General features: G+C 41.6%; 2 protein-coding genes across 2 annotated transcripts; both read left to right on the top strand.

Moving 5' to 3' along the window:
* LOC118426361 (6-deoxyerythronolide-B synthase EryA2, modules 3 and 4-like) lies at positions 1–5,051 on the top strand. Its single transcript, XM_035835735.1, has 4 exons — positions 1–1,483; positions 2,139–2,232; positions 3,107–4,933; positions 5,047–5,051. The coding sequence occupies exons 1-4, from the start codon at positions 137–139 to the stop codon at positions 5,049–5,051; spliced, it is 3,273 nt and encodes a 1,090-aa protein (XP_035691628.1). The 5' UTR covers positions 1–136.
* A 14-nt stretch (positions 5,052–5,065) lies between these two features.
* LOC118413277 lies at positions 5,066–13,604 on the top strand. The gene is made up of 4 exons (XM_035816536.1): positions 5,066–11,461; positions 11,819–11,983; positions 12,380–12,530; positions 13,154–13,604. The coding sequence occupies exons 1-3, from the start codon at positions 5,110–5,112 to the stop codon at positions 12,526–12,528; spliced, it is 6,666 nt and encodes a 2,221-aa protein (XP_035672429.1). The 5' UTR covers positions 5,066–5,109; the 3' UTR covers positions 12,529–12,530; positions 13,154–13,604.
* Positions 13,605–25,306: the final 11,702 nt, after the last annotated feature.

The following is a 25,306-nucleotide window of genomic DNA, read 5'->3' on the forward strand; positions in this document are numbered from 1 at the left end:
CCACCTGGACCCTCAAATCCAGCTCCTGCTGGAGGTGACTTGGGAAGCGCTGGAAAATGCCGGGATCCCGCCAAGATCCATCCGCGGCTCAAATACCGGCGTTTACGTAGGCGTGACGTCAAGCGAATACCTCACGATGACCTGCAGCCCTTATTCAAATATCAGCCAATACACAAACTCCGGCACAAACTCATGCATGGTGTCCAACCGTATCTCCTACGAGTTTGACCTCCATGGTCCGAGCTTTTCTGTAGACACGGCCTGCTCCTCTTCGCTGTACTCCATCCATCTTGCCAGTGAAGCCATCAGAAAAGGAGATTGTAGTATGGCCATCGCTGGAGGTGTCAACTTGATGCTGCTGCCAATAACCTCGGTGGGTTTCTGCCAAGCAGGGATGCTGTCACCAGATGGCAAGTGTAAAAGCTTTGACGCCTCTGCAGACGGGTACTGTCGGAGTGAGGGAGCCGGGGTTGTTGTCCTCAAGCCACTCTCCAGGGCACTGGCAGATGGTGACAGGGTCTATGCTGTCATTAGAGGCGGCACCCTGACCAATGATGGGAGAACACCAGGCATCGCGAACCCCAGCTACGACGCCCAACTGGACCTTGTTGAGAAAGCGTGTGCAGCAGCCAAAGTACATCCTCACGACATTCAGTATGTAGAGGCACATGGAACCGGCACCAAGGTTGGAGACAGAACAGAGGCAAATGCGCTGGGCCAGATCCTTGGTAGAGGACGAACAAAGGAAGATCCACCTCTCTACATTGGCTCGGTTAAGTCCAACTTTGGGCACGCAGAGGGCGCTGCAGGTGTAGCGGGAATCATCAAGCTGGCGCTCATGATTAGCAAGGGCCAAATTCCCAGGGTGGTGCACTTTTCATCACCAAATCCGGACATACACTTTGATGCGCTAAACATCAAGGTCCCCAGCACTTTGTTACAGTGGGAAGGGAAGGGAAGCAGACTTGCAGGATGCAGCTCCTTTGGCTTTGGTGGAGCTAACGCTCATCTCATCTTGGAGAGGCCCCCAACACCAGATCTTCATCCAGCTATAGAAAACAGTGGCAAAGTCAACGCCAATCACTTCACAAGAGGGACAGAACGTGAGACAAAAACTATCATGTTGCTGTCTGGAAACACCAAGGCTGCCCTGAAAGAACAAGTGGAACACTGGATCTCTTTCTTATCGGACACTACAGCTTTCAATGAAGACCGCTTCCTGCAGAGCCTGTACACTGCTGCAAACCGGTATCAACACCATGCAGAAAGGCTGGCAATGGTTGTCAACGGGCCCGATGACGCCGTTCAAAAGCTAAACCTCATGGCAAGAGGAGAGAAGCTGAAGACCGCTGTAGAGGGGAAAGTCCCAGAGGGTGCTGAGCGCGGGAAGATGGCCTTTGTCTTCTCCGGGATGGGAACTCAGTGGTGGGGAATGGGCAGGCGACTTGCCCTGGAGGAGCCAGTATTCAGTGACGTGATGCAGGTATGTTCTTCTGTAGCGTGATTAGGCCCCCTTTCCACTTGACGGCGCTCTCACGGCGCTCTCGCTGCGATGGAAAATTGGCCAGAGCGCGGTGAGAGCGCCGCAAAGCCAGAAAAAGCTGCTCTAGTGGAATCTCTCCGGCGACGCCAGCGCGCTCTCAGCGCGACAAAAAACTAAAATGTCAGCATCTTTTTATGAGCTACCAAAGATTCAAAGATCACTCAACGAATTTCAGAGATAAAGAACGAATCTTTTAACGTTCAGAGGTGATGGCGACCTTGGCGACCATGGCGCTCCCACCGCGCTCTCTGCGCGCTCTCATGGCGACCTTGGCGATCGCACCGCGCTCTCACCGCGCTCTTCCCAATTTGAGGTCGCAGAGAGAGCGCGGTGAGAGCGCCGTCCTAATGGAAAGGAGGTATAAGCACTAGTTTGCTGATTATTCTAAAAGCAGTATTCAAAATCAACAAACCGATACAGATCACACTCGACTCCATAACAGAAGCAAATTTGATGCACATTTCATATCGTAATTGTTGAACAATGTTTAAATGTGCATCCACATCCACATGTAATTACTCAATTTACAATCCTATATGTCTGCTATGCAAATCCTCTGCACACTATTGATCATGGTTTCCTCTCTTTTCCACAGCGATTTGAAGATGTGTTGAAGACACTAGGAGCTGACTGGTCCATAGCTGACATGTTGACAAAGGAGACAAATCCTGACAAGATCAACAGGACAGGTAGGACGATATCTAATGTTTTGCATGGCTAGGCCCCCATTCCACTAGGACGGCACTCTCACGGCGCTCTCTCTGCGATGGCAAATTTGACCATCGCGGTGAGAGCGCCGTGGGAGCGCGGCCATCGCAGCGAGAGCGCCGTCACCTCCTCAGGGATGGTCTGGAACCCTGTCATACCATCGCGGTGAGAGCGCTGAGGATGGCGATGCCACGATGATCGCCAAGAGAGCGCCAAGAGAGCGCCATGAGAGCGCGGTGAGCGCCAATTGGGATAAACAATGGTTATATGATAGGCCCCATTCCACTAGGACGACGATCTCACCGCGCTCTCGCTGCGCTCTCAAGTGTAGTTCATACAATGTTATTATTGAAGAAGTATATTTTGATGAATTTTGTTGTCAAACCAAACCTTTGGGTCATGAAGAATCACTTCCTAGATAAAATCATGGGTAATACAAATTGAACAACTATTCAAAAAATGTTTTTATTCAGCGTTTTGAATCACAGGATTTCTTCAGATTACGCATAATCTTAGCAGCTTTTTCTGGCGTCGCGGCGCTTTCACGGCGATGAGGCAAATTTGCCATCGCCGTGAGAGCGCCGTGAGAGCACCGTCAAGTGGAATGGGGGTATAAAAGAGTGTGTGCGTGTTTGCATGCATGCGCGCGTGTTCGTGCGAGTTTGTGTATGTATGCATGTGTGCGTTCTTGTGTCTGCGTTTATGAGTTTGTGTGGGTGGGCGTTTCAGTTCAAGAATTACTTATTGTTTTCTTATACGTTAAATCCATCTGTAACATGTTATTTGTCAAAACCTGCAATATGCATTTGAGAATGTCACCCAATATCAACATAGCCACGTTGCTTTCGTGCACAGACATCGCACAGCCCTGCATCTGCGCAGTACAGATGGGTTTGGTTGAGCTCATGAGACAGTATGACGTCATACCTGATGCCATCGTTGGCCACAGCGTTGGAGAAGTGGCAGCAGCATACGCTGCTGGTCTCCTGAGCTTCGAAGATGCCGTGCGAGTGATCTACTACAGAGGAAAGGAGCTCTGCAAGACAAGTGGCCATGGGAAAATGCTAGCCGTGCTGCACCCAATGAAAGAAGTGGAGGAGCTCGTCGAAAAGGATGAGAACAGGAACATCATCAATGTAGCCGCTACCAACAGTCCCAACCAGATTGTGCTCTCCGGAGACGACAATGCCATCGACAGCTTCCACAACAAGCTGAAGAGTAGAGGCATCAAATGCGTCCTCCTTAAAGTGAACAATGCATTTCACAGCTACCAACAGGAACAGGTAAAGGATTCCATTCTCAAAAAGCTTAGCATCCTGTCAGCATCCAGCAGGACCACCGAGGCACAGATACCCATGATTTCTACCGTCACAAACCAATGGCTGTCCTCAGATGTCACCAACACGGCCCACTACTGGTGGACGAACATCAGACAACAGGTCCGCTTCATGCAGTCAGCAGAGGTTCTCCTGCGGGACGGCTACAGCACGTTTGTGGAGATAGGAGCTCATCCAGCCTTGGGGCCTGCCCTGAAGGATATTCAAAGCACCAGTAACTCGCGTACCACAAAGCAAAACATCATCCCCACTCTGGTACGACCAAGAGACATCTCTTCACCAGCCGATGACCGTGAAAACATACTGGTCGCTACTGGAGCCCTGCATGTTGCAGGGTACCCAGTCAACTTCAGCCCTGCATTTGAGGAAAAGCACCGACGTGTTCGCGACATCCCGACATACCCTTGGCAGAGGGTTCTGTGCAATGCTGGTACAGAAACAAGTTCCTCTCGGTACCTGTTTCCTCAGACGTCACATCCTTTACTCGGACAAGCACAAGAAACCACCGAAGGGACGAGCAGTCAAAAGTCAAGGGTCTGGTGTTCCAATCTCTCAGAAGAATCTGTGCCATGGCTTCAGCACCACATCCTAGATGGAAATGTGGTTGTCCCCGCTGCAGCATACATGGAGACAGCACTGGCTGCAACCTCTGAAATCTTTGCGGATCAAAATGTACTTTTCCTGAAAAACCTTCAGTTCAAACGTTTCATGTTTGCCCCCACTTCGGAAGCGGTAATCAAATCAACGCTGCAACACAAAACTACAAAGGAAAAGCACTTCAGCCTGTACAGCAAAGATGCCTCCGGTGCATGGGTCCTTCATGCCACAGCAGAGGTGCACAAGGGAGACCTGACACAACCAGTTGGATCCACCAACGTCCTATCCAATGTTGCAGAGAGGTGTTTCAAAACTATTTCCAGCGAAGAGATCTATGAAGCTGCGGAAGAAGCTGGCTTCCATCTCGGTAGTTCGTTCCACTGTGTTACTTCATGCACGGCATCCGACAGCTACGAAGAAGCCGTGGTCACAGCAGAGGCACCAGAAGAGATTTCACGAGAATTTGGGCGGTACATCTACCATCCTGCCTTCATGGACACATTTCTACACACATTTGCTTGTTTGTCACTCCTAAATGACAAGTACACTGGAAAGACACCAGCAAAACGAGTTCCATTCTCCATGAAATCTCTGTGCATCTTCAACAAAATGCCATCAAACGTCACTCTCTACTTCAGGATTTCAAAGAAAGGTCCACGCAGAGTGGTGGACATCACAGTGACCGACCCCAGTGGCCTAGACGTCATTTGCGAAGTCAAAGAGCTCATGTTTGAGGATATTGATGCAGGTTCGTCCTCCGGAATCAAGCTTTGGAATCTTCAATGGGAGCCCCTTGTCAAGAATGTGAGCGATGACGATCACGAACCAACCACATACAAGTATGTGCTGGTCCTTCATGAGAATGAAAGCTTTGGCACAACAGTGAGCACAGCACTCCAGGCCAATCTGGGGTGCACAGTTGAGATGATCAATCAAAATGTCCTATCTGCAAGTGAAGGTATCGAGAGGATGCGGACGCGTGATGATCTGGATCACGTCATTGTTCTGTATGATTTTGCTCGACAGGAGCAAACAGAGGGTTCGGGAGGCTGTCCCCGTGCTGAAGTCCTAAGATCTTTTCAGTGCCTTTCCATATTTAAGCACCTCACACAAAGTGATCATCCTCCAACACTTTGGATCTTTACACGCGGATCATCTTCAGTGCTGGAGCAGGACACCGTGAGCCCACTCCTGGCAGGTACATCGTCTCTCTGCTTGTCCATATCACAAGAACACCCGCAGTTCAAGGTGAAGGCAGTTGACCTGACACCACAACAAAACTTCGTCGATGCAGCTGTAGAAGTTTTGTCCGTCATGAAAGCAAACCCTAGGGAAAATGAAATTGCAGCTCGTATGGTAAGCTCCCCAGACGATCAGCATGTTAACCTGTACGCTCGGAGACTGACCCCGATGAAGCCCGACCAGATTCTCACATCCTGCTCTCCCAACGAGTCATGGGCTTTTGACTCCAAACAAAGGCAAAATGGAAAGAAGCTCTACAAAGCTCATTCCAGTCCAAGCACACGAACGAGAAATGAAGCTACAGTTAAGGTTGCGGCCTTTGCTGTGTGCCCCTTTACTGACGTGATGGGGAGCTCTGATGGACCTGCCCCCGATATTCACCTCATCTGTGGTACCGTGCATCACCCACCCACAGATATGATGGTACAGGAAGGTTCCAGGGTGATGGGAGTCGTCGTGGGCTGCATCGGTCCTCACATGAACATACAAATGAGAAATCTAGTGCCCTTGCCGGATGCCCTCTCCTGGAGCGATGCTGTTGCACTAGTCAAAGACTTCATGCCAGCATTCTCTTTCTTCCAGAAGATTCAGACAGTGTGTAAAGAAGATAGAGCGGTTGTTTTCCTACCTGATGAGGATAACAAAGAGGCAGTGTCTTATGCTACCCTGGCACTACAGCAGCAGGCCGAAGTCTGTGTTGTAGCAGATACAGTTCAAAACGTAAACATCAAAAAACATCTTGTCTGCTCAACAGAACCCCGCCCATCTACATCGACAGCAGTGATCACTACATATGACAAGCTTGACCAAGACATACCCGACAAGCACGCAAGTGTTGTGTTCTTACCTAAAGGGGAAAGGGCAGGAGATGTCCTCCAACAAGCTACGAGGAAGCTACAAGACTATGGAACTTTAGTCAATCTGGGCGGCTCGACAATCCTGATGGACCAACTTCCAAAGAACATCAAATACATCACTGTGGATCCTATCGATAGTTCCCAAGGAGAATCTTCACTTGTCTGCATCGCGGACAACATTCAACAGCTTTTATCAAAATTTGATAGGTCAGACAACTCGCTTTCCACGCTCAAACCATCTGTACAGACCAGCATGGAGCTGTCCTCTCTGTCCCACATATTGCACCAACAACAGAAAGGATTGAAGATGCCCGACATAGTGACTGTCGATGACAGGGAAGTGCAGCTGGGTCTGGACATCAAACAGAACCAGTTTAAGGCTGTCGACAAAGCTACATACGTCGTCACGGGAGGTCTGAAAGGCTTTGGTCTCGCCCTACTGGAATGGCTGGTTAAGTGTGGGGCAAGCCATCTGGTCGTACTTGCAAGAAGTGAACCGAATGAAGAGGCCAGAATAAAGCTAGAAGCATTGTCATCAAGGTCGGTCGATGTCAGGGTGATGAAAGTGGATGTTACAGACAAGAAAGCTGTGGAGGAAGCGCTGACTTGGGCACGTGACACAATGCCACCAATAGAGGGGATCTTCCACTGTGCAGCAGTGTATGCAGACAAATTGATGGATCAGACTGCACAAGAGGACTGGGAAAGAGTCATGCTTCCAAAGGCAGTTGGTGCTATAATCTTGCATGATGCCACGAAAAATCTACAGATGAGGATTAGACACTTTGTCCTCATCTCCTCAGTCGTTGCTCTGTTTGGTAACACGGGACAGGTCGGCTACTGTGCAGCTAACAGCACTTTGATAGCACTAGGCGAAGCCAGACGACAAGAGGGTCTGCCTGCAACAGTCGCCAGTTTTGGAGTCATCAACAGCACTGGGTTTGCAGAGAGATCCGGTCTTATCCAAATGTGGGAGAGAATGGGCTTGCAAAGCATTTCACCTCACGATGCATTGGAAATCCTTGGATGCATGATAGAAAATCAGTTTCCCCATTTTGGTATCACTGCCACGTTCGATATTCGAAAATACTGCAGTGCCCACAAGTCGATGGCAATACAGCACCTACAGGCCGCTGACACCTGCTTTTCTCGATTCACAACATTGATACCAAATGACGTGCTCAGCGGGTCAGTATCCCTTTCTGACAAAGTTCTTGCAACAACCAAAGACAAAGGCCTCGGGACCATACAGGAAGAGCTGATTGCTTATTTATGCCAACAACTTGGCATTGAAGACACTACCTCCATCACCGCCGAAACAAGTCCAGTATCCCTTGGACTGGACTCTCTCTTGTCCGTGAACATGAGCAACGAAATAGCAGACAAATTTGAGGTGACGGTTACATCCGTGGAACTTCTGAGTGACAAAATGACTGTCAAGGTGCTCAGTGAGTCCATCTATGACAAGATGGCTAACCTAGCTGGTAGCCAGGGAACAGAAACTGGATCCGTCAACCCAGCAGTACCTGCTGAAGGAAACTCGTGGCTTCATTTCTTTGGCAAACTCCAAGACCCGATTCATACCTTGGTCTGCTTCCCTGCAAATGGTGGAGGTCCCTCACTCTTCCATCAGTGGGGTGAACATTTTTCAGAACACAACATCGAGGTTGTAGCCGCTACTCTGCCGGGATGGGAAAGCAGAGAAAGGGAGTCTCCTATCAGCAATCTACAACAGATTGTTGAGGCACTTGGTAGTCAAATCATGGAGATACTGATGGGTGACAAGATGGCATTCTATGGTCACAGCATGGGTGCGCTCATAGCATTTGAGGTTGCACATTTTATCCACACTAAAGGCAGGCCATGTCCGTCGCATCTGTTTGTTGGAGGATGGTATGCTCCATCTCTGCCATATCCACATCCACAGGAACTGAGGGTATCACCCACCTTGTTTGATCCTTTAGCTGGGACACAGCAGGTCATGGAAGAGGCTAAGGCATTCTCCTTCCTACCAGAAGCTGTTATTAACAACCCCGCCCACCTGCGACGTCTGTTACCGTGTCTCCAGGCAGGGATTGAAATCTGCAAGTCTTACATCTGCGCACACAAAGAACCACTCCCATGCAGGGTTGCTGCATTTGGCGGCCAGGATGACCCATTTGTCTCCCCAGATCTTCTTGACAACTGGGAGCTTGTTACATCTGATTCACCAGCATCAAGACCAGCTTTCAGGAAGTTGATTGTTCAGGGTGGGCATTTCTTCATCACAACATCACGACAAGACGTTCTCAACAAACTGACGCATGTCCTGCAAGAAGACAATGTAATCATTCAACCTTCATACAAGGGTCGAAGAGATGCACCAGAAGTGGTCGCCATGGGAACCAATCCGTCCTCTGCAATGGTTCCCGGTGCTCTGTCACTTGTTAAGTCTACACCAGTCATTCACAAGGCAGCAGCGTATCTTCGGTACCAAATAAGACATCCCACATTCTACACTAAAAATCTGTACATCGTGTTTCGCACACAAAACATCCCTGCTGATGTCGACAGCTGGCGGTCCGTCTTTGTACAACTGATGGACCGCCATGAGACACTGAGGTCAACTTATCATGCATCAAGCGATGTTCAGCACCCAAGCGGGGCCGAGGCAAGGTACTACAACACTATTGCAGGCTTTGAAGTCTTGACTGGATATCAAGAGAAGCAGGCTGAAGAAGCAGTGTACCAGAGAACCAAAGTGCCATTCCAGTTAGACAAGGAGTATCCAGCACGGTGCATTGTTGCCCCCACTGGAAAACGGAGTGCTGTGGTTGGACTTGTCTTGCACCATATCGCAACAGATACAACCAGTCTCAATATACTATTCAAGGACTTTGGGGAAATCATGCGGGCACATTTCAAGAAGAAACCTCTTCTGAAGTCACTGGCAACACTGACGTATTGTGATTTCATACAATACTACTACTCCTACCTTCAGCAGAACCAGAAGGAGCTACAGGATTTCTGGAGGGCAGCCCTGCCTCCTACTATTCCATCCATTAACCTTCCATTCGCCAAGCCGAGGCCGTCAACCCTTTGCACAGAAGGTGGCTCCCTCCAGGTGGATCTGTCCAAGGAACAGGTCCACAGCCTTAAGGAATATGCAAAGTCTGTCGGCACCACAGTGTACAGCATCATTGCTACCACCTATCAACTTTTACTGCACATCTACACAGCCCACGATGACATTGTGATCGCATGCCCATTTGACATGAGGATGTTAGCTCCACAATTCTCCAACATCCATGGCCTCTGTCAGCATCACCTGCCATTGTGTGCCTCCTTCAAGAACAAAGAACAACCCTACCGCCAGATTATTCTACAGTCTTTCCACAAGCTTCAAGAGAGCAAGAAACATGGGATCTATCCAATAGACGAGATCATGAAATTGGTGTCGTACGAGAAACATCCAACGATGGATCCCATCATGCAGCATATAGTTGTGCAGAATGACCAAACTGGTCTGAACAAAATGTCCAATGATAAGATAACCATACTCAAAAACGATTATCATGATTATGCCAATGACTTTGTCCTCCACTTGTTCCAAGACACCAACACGAAATCTGTCAACTGTAGCGTCCGATACGCAAAGTCCTTATTTGATGAAGAGGTGGCGCAGTGCATGGTGAATGACTATTTCACTTTGCTTTCCACATGCCTTAAGAATCCAGAATGGAGTGTTTCAAAAATCATCAGTACCGTGGAAATGACAGCCTTAAACAGCAAGCCCGGGGCAGTGTATTCTATGAACGATGATCAGCTACACCACCAAGAACTTGTCAATGGAGGACCCATGCAAGAGGAGACCATTCATGGATATTTCCAACTCCAAGCAGCAAGGACACCGACATCTCGCGCAGTCGTCTCCTTCAATGGAGCTGATGTCTCGTATCGAACCCTCGATGAGCAGTCTGATCATCTGGCCTCTGTACTGACGGTCATGAAGTCCTCCCAGAACAGCAAAGAGAATGTAGTAGCCATTTACATTACAGAAAACAACTACGTGGCACAAGTACTCCTTGGAACATGGAAGGCTGGTCTAGCCGTGTGTCCCTTGCCTTTGGACGCGACAGAAGACAGCATTTCTGGCCTGACCGCAACAAGCCACATCGCGGCGATCATCACAGATCAGATGAGTGCTGCCACAAAGCTATTTCCTTCTCAGCTGCATAACTGCATACTCAACATTGACCACATCTGGGATGAAGCGAGGGACAACTCCACAGACAGAACCTGCTCATTACAGGTTTGCAAGTACGCCTTTGTGATGACCACTACCACTACACCTACAAGGCTCGTCAGGGGCACCCATGCAGGACTGCTAAACCGACTCAAGTCAACATGGCAAGAGTTTCCCCACCAGGCCAATGACATTTGCTGTCTCAAATCTCCTCTTGCCGGTCGAGTAGATGCTATGTTAGAGCTCTTTGGCCCTCTTCTGCAAGGCGTACCAGTGGTTATCATCCCAACGGCTCTCCTCTTTAAGCCTGCTCTACTGTTGGAGTGTATCTCTGGGTGTAAGATAACAAGGCTATCTGGTGTACATCAGAGATTCTGGAACACACTACTCCAGGAGCTAAGCAGTACGTCGAGGAGGAAGAGATGGAAACAGCTGGCGCTCAAGTACGTCTTTACCGATGCAGGCAGCACCAAATCAAGCACATTGACTGAGTTGTCACGGGCACTCCCATATGCAACTATCGTCAGTACGTACAGTACCTTAGAGGTGTACTCTGGCGGGCTGGTCGCCAGTGGGTCAGAGTCAGACCCTTTTAACGAGAGCACGATCGCGATGAAACCGATGAACAACACCAAGATCACAGTGCTTGTAAGCAGCGAGAACGGACAAGGAACCCTCTGCATTTCTGTTCCTGAACTATCAGATAATGTTGTGGATGACTTCCCAGCATTGACCATCATCAAAGATGGCATCCCCTACTACATAACTGAAAGACAGGCGTCCTTGACAGCGTCAGGAATGGTTCTACTGGCAAAAGAATGTAAAAATGGTGACAGCAAGGAGGCCTCAACAGGATCCAGCAGCCCCGACTCCCACCGGCGGCTGATCAAAGCCTCCAGTCCAGATGAGCCACACGAGCTGAACTATTGGCTCCTGCAGATGCTACAGAAAGGTATGTGCTTTCTCTGCCCCAAGTTAAATGAACGACTTATGACCCTGATATATATAATAGTTGTGTATTCAATCTATGTTAGGTGCTTGTAATCTAATTATTAAAACTATTTTGTACCTGGTGTTACCGTATGCAAGCAATAACAATATTTCAAACTACACCCCTTAGTCAAAAGGAATAATATGTTATCTACAATGTACATCAACAAAGCAATGACTAACAGCAAATAAAATAAAAACGTCAACAGGTATTACAAAAATTCTCTTGTTGCTTCCTTTTCACAACTCATTCCCTGATCAGGTTTTGATGCCAATCGGTCATAGGATCTGATAGGTTTCATGTTGACCACTTGAACAGGTACTATGGTGAGGAAGATGACATCCAAAGGCTGGTCCCACAAGAAACTTCTCCAGCTGGTGGTGGAGAATGACTCGACTGCGAACCTTCTGTGGGGCTCCAACAACAAATCCAGACAGCTTCCAGTCTCCAGCATTTCCAGTATCCAGAGTTCCACAGTGGAAGGTGGGAAGTCATTACAACACCTCTCAAGAATATAGCATTGCATAGCATTTACGTTAATTTTCTGATTTCGAAATTTGTACCTGAAGAAAAAAATGGATTTGACAGAACTTGAAATGTCAGACCATGCATACTAACCAGCTTACATCCTATATAAGCTTATATCCTGCCTATATATATATATATATATATATATAGAGAGAGAGAGAGAGAGAGAGAGAGGGGGGGGGAGACCTCAGATACAGCTCAAAGTTCAGCTGCACATATACCACCAATTCTTATAGTCCACCATACAAAAGGCACAGTACTTTTTGCTGTGCAAGCTTTTGTGAAAAAATTGTTATAAGTTGATATTCAATTTCTTTCCTATAGTAAATCCACATTTTGTACTGTCAACAGGAAAACCCAGCCTTCATTTGATAAGCGAGGAACGAGACTTCACCTTCCTCTTCAACTCCAACCAGGACCAGGAGAGTTGGAGGCACGCCCTGTGGACCCTCATCAACACAGCTGCAGATGGAGATTCAGATGAAGACACACGACTTTAGAGGTACATGTACCACAAACCTTGTTCATACTCACCAACATAGCACAGACAACGGGAGAAGTCAGCATTCGGTATTTCGTTTCTTTGTACATTAAGGAAGCGTGTCAGCTGTTTAAAGCAGGGGAAAAGAAGGTTTTTGCAGGTCTGTCCCAAAACTGTGATTATTTACGTATGGTCATGGTAATATCTGTTGATTAAAAACTACATACATAATTAAATATGATAGAACAAAAGCAAAACAAAAATAAAGCAGAACAAGAAAATAAGGAAAACTAACATGCTAGCTATATAACTAATGAAATAATGAAATATTATATCTATTTTAACTGGAGTTAAAGTAAACCAAATACATTCATGTAACTTTTACATAACGTAAAACTGAGTTAACTAAACTAAGTTATCAATCATAAGTACAAAATACAAGAAATAAGTACCAAATACATTCCTAACAAGTGAACATAAAAAAAAAACACGGAAAGGAGGAAGTACATGTAGTTGGCTTCTCTATGAGGACTTTTATTGTATCTATTTTGCGGTATGCAAATGAGAATACACCACTAAACAATGCCTTATATTGGTAAACTGGATTGCTCTCATATTAATATAATGGTTATGTTCTATTTTAGAGTTGCCAGTACCCTGGGAGCACCTTTCCACAAGACTGCAGGGGACAAGTCCAGGAGTTGTGACAGCTATTGGCAACAAAGGCTAGAAAAGGAAATATGCAGAAGCACTGTCATTGCAACAGTATAGCTAAAGACTGGTTTTGAATTATGTATTGATTTTTGTGACAACTATTCCAAACTAATTTAGTTTAACAGTTGAGTTGTAGCATTTTTTTACTTGAAATTTTATTGAATGACACATGTACTCAATCAATGCAATAGCATACGATGTATAGTTACATACTTGATGGATAATGCAGATCAGTAATCAATCGTTAACTGCTTCATTAGTATCCGGTACTATTTGAAACTACTGTAAAGACATATTGGAATGTGAATGATTTTGTGCTAAGCATCACATATGTAACATTAATTTGTGTTTATAAGTTAATAAGGGTTAGGTTAATAAGTAGTATGTGAGTCTAGGTTTTAGATATGAAAAACATTGTACTAATTATTAGCATGAAATGATAAGTATTAGCATGGAAGTTCATATCCTGTAGTAACGTTAATCCTAAAGTCAACTGGGGGTAGTTTTATGTTCATCTCCTCTTTAAGGCCTCACCAATCTAATAAATTGATTCTCGGAATTGCCCACTCTTATTTTTCCGAAAATGAAAAAAAATACCTTCCAGTTACAATATAATTTGGCCCAGATGCCTTTATAAGCGTCTTTATTCAATGTAAATCTATCATTGTAGTATTTTTTTCATTCATCAATGGCATAAGTAACTATTACATACATAAAATCCTTACTTTTGTCAATTTTCAACAAACAGGTGCAGTTACTGTACAGTAGTAGTGTTTGTTTGCCTTTTTAAATCTGAAAACTATTTTCTTTGAAAAAATCCGAGAACCAACTGATTGACATAGAATGTGTATGGGAAACATTCATTTACATGGTGGTAAATAGGCTTGTGGATTTTTAACCCTTGGTGTATTGATATTCACTGTAAGTAAACTAACATATGGGAATCACAGCCTACTAAAAAGAAGACTCAGTCAGGTACCGAACAGGCCAACTTAAACTCTCCATGCTTGTTCAAAGAACGAGACTGCGATGGCTAGGTCATGCCATTAGGGTGCCCAGGCTATGACTTCCCAGAGTGCCATTTAATTGGTGTCCAACAGTAAGAAGGAAGGGGGGGGGGGCATGAAAAAGACCTTGGAGATATGGGTTGCAAATACTAGTAGCAGAGTTCTTGAGCGGCCGCATTTATTTGGGGGAGGCACGCTTAGTCACGATTTTCAAAATTGTCTTAGGGAAAGGGAGTTTCTGGGTGCAGCAGAATGTCCTTTCCCAGCATAGAGCACCTAATAGTCTTTGTTGAAAAATGGTAATCACCCCAAATATAAATTCTGCCACTCTCACAAGTTTGCAAAGGAGGCAATGCAAATGAGAACAAACAAAAAACTGTGGAGGATAACATAACAATGACAGACCAACTCAGTGTACAACACTAAAAATGCCAGCAAAGATGGTGATGATTCATCCTGGTTCAAAAGTGCTGTACTACTGTAAGTCCATTCACGTTTGCAGTTGTTTTACTTTGTGGAAGGGGGATAAGTGAGGTTTTTGAGGTGTTTTGAATTCAAGGTTTAAACAATTTTGTAGACATTGGTCGCTAAAATTTGGAAATATCAAATTTTGTATTTTCACTAATTTGCGGTGGAGAGGCAGAAATAAAAGTGTGAAAGTTTGAAGGTTTACAGTATATGGATCTTGTGGTGAGATGCAGTGAGTGCCATTTTTTTAAATCAAGAGCCATACTTTGAAGTGACTTGAAGGAACATATTCATAAAACTAAGGTGCATAACTCATGATCAAACCTTTTCAGCCACAGCTTCTTTTTTGAAAATAAATTTAGTTTTTGAAGGATTATTTTACTTGCTTGAAATATCTTATCATACATTTGCGTAGTATTACAAACAATATATACTGTAATAACTACTAGTCACATCATAGCATCATGTACTTGAAAAATGAAAGTAAGGTCATATTTGAGTTTAATACTGAATATATTACTACAGTGGACCCAACATCCAGTTCTAGTACACATTTAAGTGTTTTTTCTTCTATAGTTAATGATTCCACCTTCAAATATCATAATCAAGCTACATTTCAGTGGTTACTTACCGTATTTTCTCCAATAAAGTACGCACTTTTTTTAAATTTTCAAAATTGAGCGACACTAACATGTTCAATTGTTTTTTCAGTTAGATATACAAGCTGATTTGTTCTACCAGTTCATTCTCAGTGGTTTTTATAAGTTGCAGCAGACAATTCACAAGTTTGTAGAGACAATGACAGTGGGATTTATGCAAAATAACCTGGGGAAAACATAATAGATTTGAATTTATCCAGTTCAGGGTCTGTTCAAAATTGGTGGAGAAGGGGTGCATACTTAATTTGAGTTTTTCATTTTACCTTTCAGCCCCACAGATCTGTCTCAGAGATTTGCCCCAAATCAGGGGTCCATATTACAATTGAAGTGTGTACTTTAGTAAAGAAAATACGGTAGTCATGCATTGGTGTTTGGTGGGTTTGTATTTGAGTGATATTGACTGTAATTTGTGTTGTTGTTTGTTTACCAGTTTTTCAAAATTTCATATATTTCAGATCTTTGTGTTCAGGCCAATGCATATCCTCTGTGGCATTTGGCATTAGAGGAAGGTGCTGATTTAAAATTTTCAACATATGGGCCAGGTTCTTATGCCGCTAAGGCCGTGTCTGCACCCGCTAGAAGGCGCAGACACAGCCTTGGCGGCATAAGAGCCTGGCCCAATCGCAAATCAACACTCCCCTAACTAGTGCTCATGGAAGGTCACGATTACCACGAAGGAGGAAAATGCAATGTGCTCTCATGATACAATAGTGATCTCAAAGCTATACATGATAGAATACTTTAAGTTATATGATACAAGTAATATGATATGTTTTTCTTTTATCAATAAATAAGTTGTATGATTTGAAAATCAAAGGCTTGGAGTTTATTTTATTTTCCTAGATTGTTTTTGCTTATGTGTTCCTCTTCTTTGTCAGCCCCAATCAGGGCTTAGAACTGCAGTGACAATGCAAGATTTTGAAATTTTGACCCTCTGAAACGCTATTTCCTGCATTTTAAGGTGAAACTTTTGCTGACAGATTAATCTATTAAAGTTTAATGACATATCTATTAAATTTTTAAAAGATACCCGAGGGATTAAGCTTAAATTTTTGAGGGCAGCACCACTCAACATATTTTACCATGTCGAGCGCCAAACGCACAAGGCGTTGCAAGGGAGATCCGGGGAAATTTTAAAATCCTGACCCTCTGAAATGCTTGGCTTTTCGAACTTAACCTTTCTTTCCACAACTGCTACACACCTACCAAATATCACAACTTCTCGAGTTATATGCTGTTGACCTACATGAACACCCACCATACCACGGCGCAAATGAAAACATAACGTTCTTGGCGAAGGCAAAAATTAGGTTTGGTAGGAAGGGATTTTGGCGGAACAATGTGAAATGTATCGGGGCACGTATTTCTGGTATTGTGAACATATATTTCAATCGTACAGATGGACAATATGAAAACACAATTGTCTATTGCAACAGGAATTTGGAGATTATGTGACCAAACAATTCTGCAATCACAGTGTTTCATCAATCCAGTGTCTGATAACAAACTTACCTTGCAAGCAGTTGACCCCCCCCCCCCCCCCCAAAAAAAAGCTAGGGTCAGCAGGCTTTTGCTAGGGTCGGAAAGTCTTCAAAGTCCTCCAAAACAAAACAATATTGTCCAAAAAAATAAATTAGAAAATGGGAAAATTATTTTTTTACAACTAACTTCCTTTGCTCTAATCATTTTCGTACCAACCATCTTCTTCGTAGCCTACGAACAAATGCTTATCCCTTCTGGTGTTTGATTGATTGATTGTTTGAAAGATTGATTGCAAGAACCTAAGAACATTATTCAGGCAACGTTTTTCTGGAGAGAGCTTCATTTTTACAAAGCTTTCTGTGGCGACCATTCTTGTAATAATAACTTAGCACCTGGGTTATGCGCAGTGATAAGACTGGTCATCCAAGGATGGAGGACAAAGTCAGTCAGCATGTCCACTGGAACCCCGGTATTACATTTCAATAATACAACGATTTCTGCACAATTAGTCAAGAGGAAGACATTAGCGGACTGTTACCCGTGTGCATACCAGGCTCCAACACACATTAATTATAGTCATCTATTAGCCCTAATGCCATGACCTCAAAGCACTCATTGTCATGAGCAACACTATGTCTATGGATAAACTACTCCAGGAAAGCTGGTTTCAAAGGCTTTTGTTGTTCGTAAAAGAAAGGTTAAGTGCAGGCCCAGAGTGGGTAGCAACCGAGGAGTTTCCACTGTAGAAAGTGGTCAGAAGTGGAGTTATAACTGATAGGTGTGTTGTATGTGTTTACATGGCGGAAATAAATTTTCCTTTCATCGGCGTCACCCCGACTGGGATAGAGTCAACTCCAGGTCACAGAGAGTCAACTCCAGGTCACAGAGAGTCAACTCCAGGTCACAGAGAAGGGTTTCAGACGATATTCCTTACTGACTTTGTAACTACTATAAATAAAAGAGTTAAGGCTATTTCAGTCACAATAATTCTAAATCGTTCAAACAATTTGAAATGAAATTTTGAACATGATTTAACTGATTTATATTATGTTGTAAGCACTCAGTCTGATCCAATTAGTCAATGTTCTAACATACGCCAAAAATACTGACGAAGGATAGTGGATTCTATCCGAAACGTCTGACCGTTTCAAAACCATATCCAGTTGCTTGAGTAACTATTTTTGGCGTATCTTATTACCTGGATGTCTAACCTACATCGACGAATGTTCTAACATGTTCTTTCCAAGAACAATCTTAGAATGGAACGTTCACTGTAGTAACTGCCCCGCCACTTGTATCCTTCAGGGAGAAGACAGTCCATCGCAACTGCACCATCGTCCCAGCCCCCTACCACATAACTCCTACAAGTAATAATGAACAGCAAAAAGCATCTCTGACCACACCTAATGGTGTGACAGTTTCATTGGCCAGTTGATATTGGTGACACATGCCTGAAGAAGGAGATGTTAGAACAGATGATGAATCTTAACTAAATACAAATAATGTATTCAACCGAGAAAAGTTTCTAACGCGTTGGAATATAGTAGAAAATATTTTAAAGCCAAACAAATGTTAAAAATTGTCTCAGAAGGTTACTTATCTCAGTTATATCGCATGGGTTTTGAAAATATTAGAACAGAAGGTTTATTTTGGCACTGTTGACAGGATGTTCCTGTCAACAAGATTTATTCGGGTATAATTGACAAGTTGTTCATCTCAAGAAGATTTATTCGGGCATTATTGACAAGTTGTTCCTGTCGATAAGATTTATTTTGGCATTATTGGCAAGTTGTTCCTGTCAAGAACTATTTTGGCAATATTGACAAGTTATTCCTGCCAACAAGATTTATTTGTGCATTATTGACAAGTAGTTGTTCCTGTCATCGAGAATTTGTTGGCACTAATGACAGGTTTACGGTTCCTGGACTGTCTGCCTGGTCTGTCTATCGCAAGGCTCCTAGTACAGTAGAAGCCAGTTAATTGCACAACAGATAACAGCACACTTCTGTTAATGGCACGGAATCCCCAAACCCCAAATCGGTGCGGTCCAGCTGGATAACTCTGCAGTATTGCACCATACGGATAATTGCACGAAATACGCTGGCAAATGGGGTGTGCAATTAAAAGGCCTCTGCAGTACTCAGATCCCCACTCTATAATGTAGCTGCGCCCTCTAGTGGACTATATCAAAATAAACTCGGCACCAAAATAATTGGAAAATTTAATTAAGTTTGGTAGATCATATTTCCGTTGTTTCTGCATCAACGTCAATGTGTGATTCCATTTGCCATGATATCAGATTCATTATGATTGTTTATTCATGGAACGAGCACCAAGCCTGCTTTAATACGTGCGTGCCGGTCAACCGAAGTTAACATTCCAAACTTTTTGTGCCGAGTTTAAATCAATTTCATTGGGTTTACTTACTAGTATCATATTGGCAATATATATCTACAAGTAGGAAGAAATTGATCTAAATATTTGTTTGCTTGTTTGAATTTCCACGAAGTAAGTCGACACCCTGACTAACTAGAGTGTAATATTAGCTGTTCCAGCAAATACGAGAACAGGTTTGCGCGTGAGTAACTCATGTTAGGGAATTAACATAAAAATTAAAATCGACGTTCAAAAACACTTCTAAAGACCTGCCAAAGAAAAGACTCTTGCACTATCATGTTAGGTTGTTAGGGTTTGACGTTTGGCAAAATTATTCCATCATTGTTCTTATATATCTACCTATGGTAAACAGTGAGATCCAAAACTACACCTTCTTGTAACCTCACCATTGCATTTTTATTTCCTATTGTTACACCTGCACCTGGCACATATCTCCAATGTGTATACTAGTGTATTGGTTCATTACATACAGAGGTGACAGGGATGGTCACAGTTCCTCTTTCTCCTAGTTGTGGATCTGTGCAGCCACTGGCTTCATATCCCTAATGTGTACATAGTGATTCACCCCTGCACACAGTGGTGCCTAATTGACCAGCTTGACAGGGGTATTTATTGCCCAGCTGGTTTGCTCTAGAATTACCAGATAAACTAGGACCACTCTACTCCTGTCAAAAAGGGGTGTAAATATTTTTTTAAACAAACCACAAAACTGCTGCAAACTTCTAATGCGCGCTGTAGCACAATGACTCACAATATCTATCCCCATAGCAAACGTGATCGCAAACGGTTCGGAATCACAAACATCCCTACCAGAATCAAGACCTGCTTTTTCAAACAGGTAATAAGAATGAAAAGAAATACAATAATACATGTTTTTTGAAGTTATCAAATTGGAATTATATCTGTTTTAAAATAGGATATACCCGTACCTTCTAATGTTACACACAAAGTCCTAAATCTGGGGCGCAATCCTCTGGAGACAACCCAAACACTTTTTCCAGACACTGCATACGACAAGATATATTCCATTTTCAAAGTATCTGTACGATCGTTGTGACAGTGTTTCTGCTTCGTACAGAAGTAATTCTTTGGTAGCGCAAACTTTGACATTTGATTCAACTAGAAGCGTCCGTGATGATGAAATTGTTTTTTTACTGCAAGCCTTAGTTGCAATAATTTTTTTGAATATCATTATGATAAGACCATTTAACAACCCGGCCAAAAAGGACAGGTAAAGAGCATTTACCTATCGCTTCATCTCATATATCCGCTCCTCTTCGTCCCTTCTTCATGATCATCCTGCTCCTGACAGCGTCCTACTGCCCTGACCTCGTTTCTGCCAAGTTGACAAAAAAATGTCAAAAAAAAAAAAAAAATTACACCAACCTCGAAAGCTTGGACATATTCTACAAACATTTCTTAGGCTGTGGTGGGGACTGGCGCATGCTATACTAAATCTATCAGCCACAACTACATAACATGTATAAAACATACGTGGAAAACACGTATTGCATGACAAGTCCGTTTTTGTAAATATCTCGACAAACTTAGAAAATGCTGAATCAGGGTTTAGTCAGTTGATTTTGTGGTCGCTTTTTTTCACAATTGAAACAAGGAGGCAGAGGAAAGAAAGTTCCACGACGTCACAAACACGAACAACTTTAGTGAGGGTTGACAAATGTCACTTTGTCAGAAAAACCATGTCAGAAACAGACAAGTTCAGCGAGGTTTCACAAATGTAGAATATCCATGTTACAAAGTTTGTATACAAACAGACTATATCTGTGAAGGTTGACAAATATAGAAAGTCCATGTGACAAACGGACAATTTCCATGCGGTTAAGATCACATCTTATATATGTATTAGCTTATTGATTATTTGACATTTCCTGTGATGTTGTGATATGAGCTGTTTCAAAAGTCCTAAGTATACCAGCAAGCCCAAAGACAACGAAAAGCCAACGAAAGTCTTCTTACCTTCCTTTGTTTCGAATGACATCTTTCCATTTATATGCATCATGCAATTTCAAAACGTTTTTCTAAAGGGCAAGTAACTGTTGGTGATGGCCGTAATTTCATTCAAACCTTTGACTAGATCTATTTCCTTAAATATAACTTGATGGCTGTTATGTACATATACTTCTGTAAGTTGTGTCCAAGTTTCGTTGTAGTAGGATGAAAAATGCCTACGTTACAGGGTTGAAAAGATAGTAACCCCTACGTGCCCCCAGACCCGCGCTGGGTCTCTCTGGGGGCACCTTAAGCTTAATCCGGGCAATATCGAGTAAGTCACGACCTGTCATTCAAATGTCAATCAACTGTTTCTTCGGATTGCACCTGGTGGCTTTCTCACGGTGTGGATTGGGGCAAGTAACTGTTAGTGATCGAGATCGAGAAAAAATCATCTCCTCAAACTTGTCAGCAGAAGTCAGCTTGATTTAAAATTTGTATACATATACATGTATCTGTGTTATCCAAAACAGGGGAACAAGATAAGGGGGTGCTGTTTTATATCAAAGTTACTCATGCAGGATGTTTTCTACTTATTTTTTAAAAATCTTTTTACTAGGTTTCGACTTACTTTTAAAAATCTTTTTACTATAAAAACACTTTCGACTTATTTTCTAAAATCTTTTTACTCGGTTTTCGACTTATTTTTTAAAATCTTTTTACTATAAAAAAATTCGACTTTATTAAAAAATGTTTTTACTTGGTTTCGACTTATTTCTAAAAATGTTTTTACTTGGTTTCGACTTATTTTTAAAAATCTTTTTACTTACTAATTGGTTTCGACTTATTTTTAAAAATGTTTTTACTATAAAATAACTTTCGACTTATTTTTTAAAATCTTACTATAAAAACTTTTGACTTATTTTTAAAAATCTTTTTACTTGGTTTTGACTCATTATCTAAAATCTTTTTACTAACTTTCGACTTATTTTTCAAAATCTTTTTACTTGGTTTCGACTAATTTTCTAAAATATTTTTACTTGGTTTCGACTTATTTTTTTAAATCTTTTTACTCGGTTTCGACTTATTTTTAAAAATCTTTTTACTTGGTTTCGACTTATTTAGAAAAAATCTTTTAACTTGGTTTCGACTTATTTTTAAAAATCTTTTTACTTGGTTTCGACTTATTTTTTAAAATCTTTTCACTATAAAAAAAACTTTCGACTTATTTTTTAAAATCTTTTTACTTGGTTTCGACTAATTTTCTAAAATATTTTTAATTGGTTTCGACATATTTTTTAAAATCTTTTTACTTGGTTTCGACTTATTTTTAGAAATCTTTTTACTTGGTTTCGACTTATTTTCTAAAATCTTTTTACTAACTTTCGATTTATTTTTTAAAATCTTTTTATTATAAAAAAACTTTCGACTTATTTTTTAAAATCTTTTTACTTGGTTTCGACTAATATTCAAAAATATTTTTAATTGGTTTCGACATATTTTTTAAAATCTTTTTACTTGGTTTCGACTTATTTTAAAAAATCTTTTTACTTGGTTCCGATTTATTTTAAAAATGTTTTTACTTGGTTTCGACTCATTTTTAAAAATCTTTTTACTTGGTTTCGACTTATTTTCTAAAATCTTTTTACTATAAAAAAATTCGACTTATTTTTAAAAATGTTTTTACTTGGTTTCGACTTATTTCTAAAAATGTTTTTACTTGGTTTCGACTTATTTTTAAAAATCTTTTTACTTACTAATTGGTTTCGACTTATTTTTAAAAATCTTTTTACTATAAAAAAACTTTCGACTTATTTTTAAAATCTTTTTACTATAAAAACTTTTGACTTATTTTTTAAAATCTTTTTACTTGGTTTCGACTCATTATCTAAAATCTTTTTACTAACTTTCGACTTATTTTTCAAAATCTTTTTACTTGGTTTCGACTAATTTTCTAAAATATTTTTACTTGGTTTCGACTTATTTTTTCAAATCTTTTTACTCGGTTTCGACTTATTTTTAAAAATCTTTTTACTTGGTTTCGACTTATTTAAAAAAAAATCTTTTAACTTGGTTTCGACTTATTTTTAAAAATCTTTTTACTTGGTTTCGACTTATTTTTAAAAATCTTTTTACTTGGTTTCGACTTATTTTTCAAAATCTTTTTACTAACTTTCGACTTATTTTTTAAAATCTTTTTATTATAAAAAAACTTTCGACTTATTTTTTAAAATCTTTTTACTTGGTTTCGACTAATTTTCTAAAATATTTTTAATTGGTTTCGACATATTTTTAAAAATCTTTTTACTTGGTTTCGACTTATTTTTAAAAATCTTTTTACTTGGTTTCGACTAATTTTCTAAAATATTTTTAATTGGTTTCGACATATTTTTAAAAATGTTTTTACTTGATTTCGACTTATTTTTAAAAATGTTTTTACTTGGTTTCGACTTATTTTTTAAAATATTTTTACTTGGTTTCCACTTATTTTTAAAAATCTTTTTACTACAAAAAAACTTTCGACTTATTTTTTAAAAATCTTTTTACTATAAAAACTTTTGACTTATTTTTAAAAATCTTTTTACTTGGTTTCGACTTATTTGCTAAAATCTTTTTACTAACTTTCGACTTATTTTTCAAAATCTTTTTACTTGGTTTCGACTAATTTTCTAAAATATTTTTAATTGGTTTCGACTTATTTCTAAAAATCTTTTTACTATAAAAATCTTTCGATTTATTTTTTAAAATCTTTTTACTTGGTTTCGACTTATTTTTAAAAATTCTTTTTACTTGGTTTCGACTTATGTTTTAAAATCTTTTTACTTGGTTTCGACTTATTCTTTGAAATTATTTTACTATAAAAAAACTTTCGACTTATTTTTAAAAATCTTTTTATTGTTTTTTTTCAATCGTACCTTTTGATAAATGGTGATTGGTCTATTCAACATATGAGAAAGAGATATGCTATCGAGTATGCCTCTTTTCCTAGTGTGTCATAGGCTACACCTGCCTTGGGGTGCTTGATTGACGGGACATGTGCGTGACCGGTGCATGAACCCCAGAGTTGACCCCGGGGTCGTCACGCTGAGGACTGCGTTCAGGCGAAGTAATCTTGCAATAACATCTTAGGCACGTAATGTGTCATTCAACCGGTCACTGTAGTTTTCCGCCTTGACAAATAAAATTTTGCATAGTCATTAATATTAATTGTATTTACATCGTTTTTACCGAATCATGGCCGAGACATTTGCATATACTAGCCAAATTTCTGTGTGTAGGCGGGACTCAAACAGTTACAGAATAACACAGACCAACTCCTCGGTTCCAGGGGGCGACCTGCCCGACGAAAACTCTACAACAGACCTGGGAACCCCCTGAGTTTGAGTCTCCGCGCGATGAAATTTATAGAGATCAGGGTAGCATCCAGGCTACCAGGCTACCAGTCAGGGTAGCATCCAGGCTACCAGTTCTTCCACTTTTATTTTGGGAATTGTACCGCTGAGGAGTCCGCTGTAGCTCCTAGACTTTTTCATAGAGTCTAGAGACGTGTTGCCGCCCGTCGGATCACCACAATATGTTTTGTGCCGGAAGTAAATAGGCAAGGACAGTACTTCTAACAAATTGGGCAGAAAACGAGGTAGGTGTTTTTTTTAATGTGACTGTGTTCGACTAACGCCGGCGGCATATGTCCATAAAAGGACCCAGTCGGACAGTTTGGGGGGAACGAAAAGTACGTTACAAATGATAACAAGAACAAAAAACGAGCAAACTCCAATTCCCTTGTAAAAAAAAACTTAAGGTATGTATGGGTATGATCAACGTTAATAGGTACGTTTTCATTATGGTGGCCATCATGCCGATGCAACATTCGTAATTTCTCTTCTTTTGGGCTGTTTAATTTTTTTTAGATTTGTGGGTTCGACATCTCTCACGCACCCCGGTCATCAAGCACTAATCTGAAGGGGCTATTGTTTCTTGTCCGTAATCTGGGACGTTGTCCGTAATCTGGGACGCAGTGTAACCATATCCACATTCCAGATGTTTCACGTCGAGTTTGCATGGGGTTGTGCGATATACAGATCAGATTGTGTTAGAACTATGGTGTTTTTCTCCCTTGGGA

Source organism: Branchiostoma floridae, chromosome 1, assembly GCF_000003815.2.
Source record: "Branchiostoma floridae strain S238N-H82 chromosome 1, Bfl_VNyyK, whole genome shotgun sequence".
Taxonomy (NCBI): Eukaryota; Metazoa; Chordata; class Leptocardii; order Amphioxiformes; family Branchiostomatidae; genus Branchiostoma; species Branchiostoma floridae.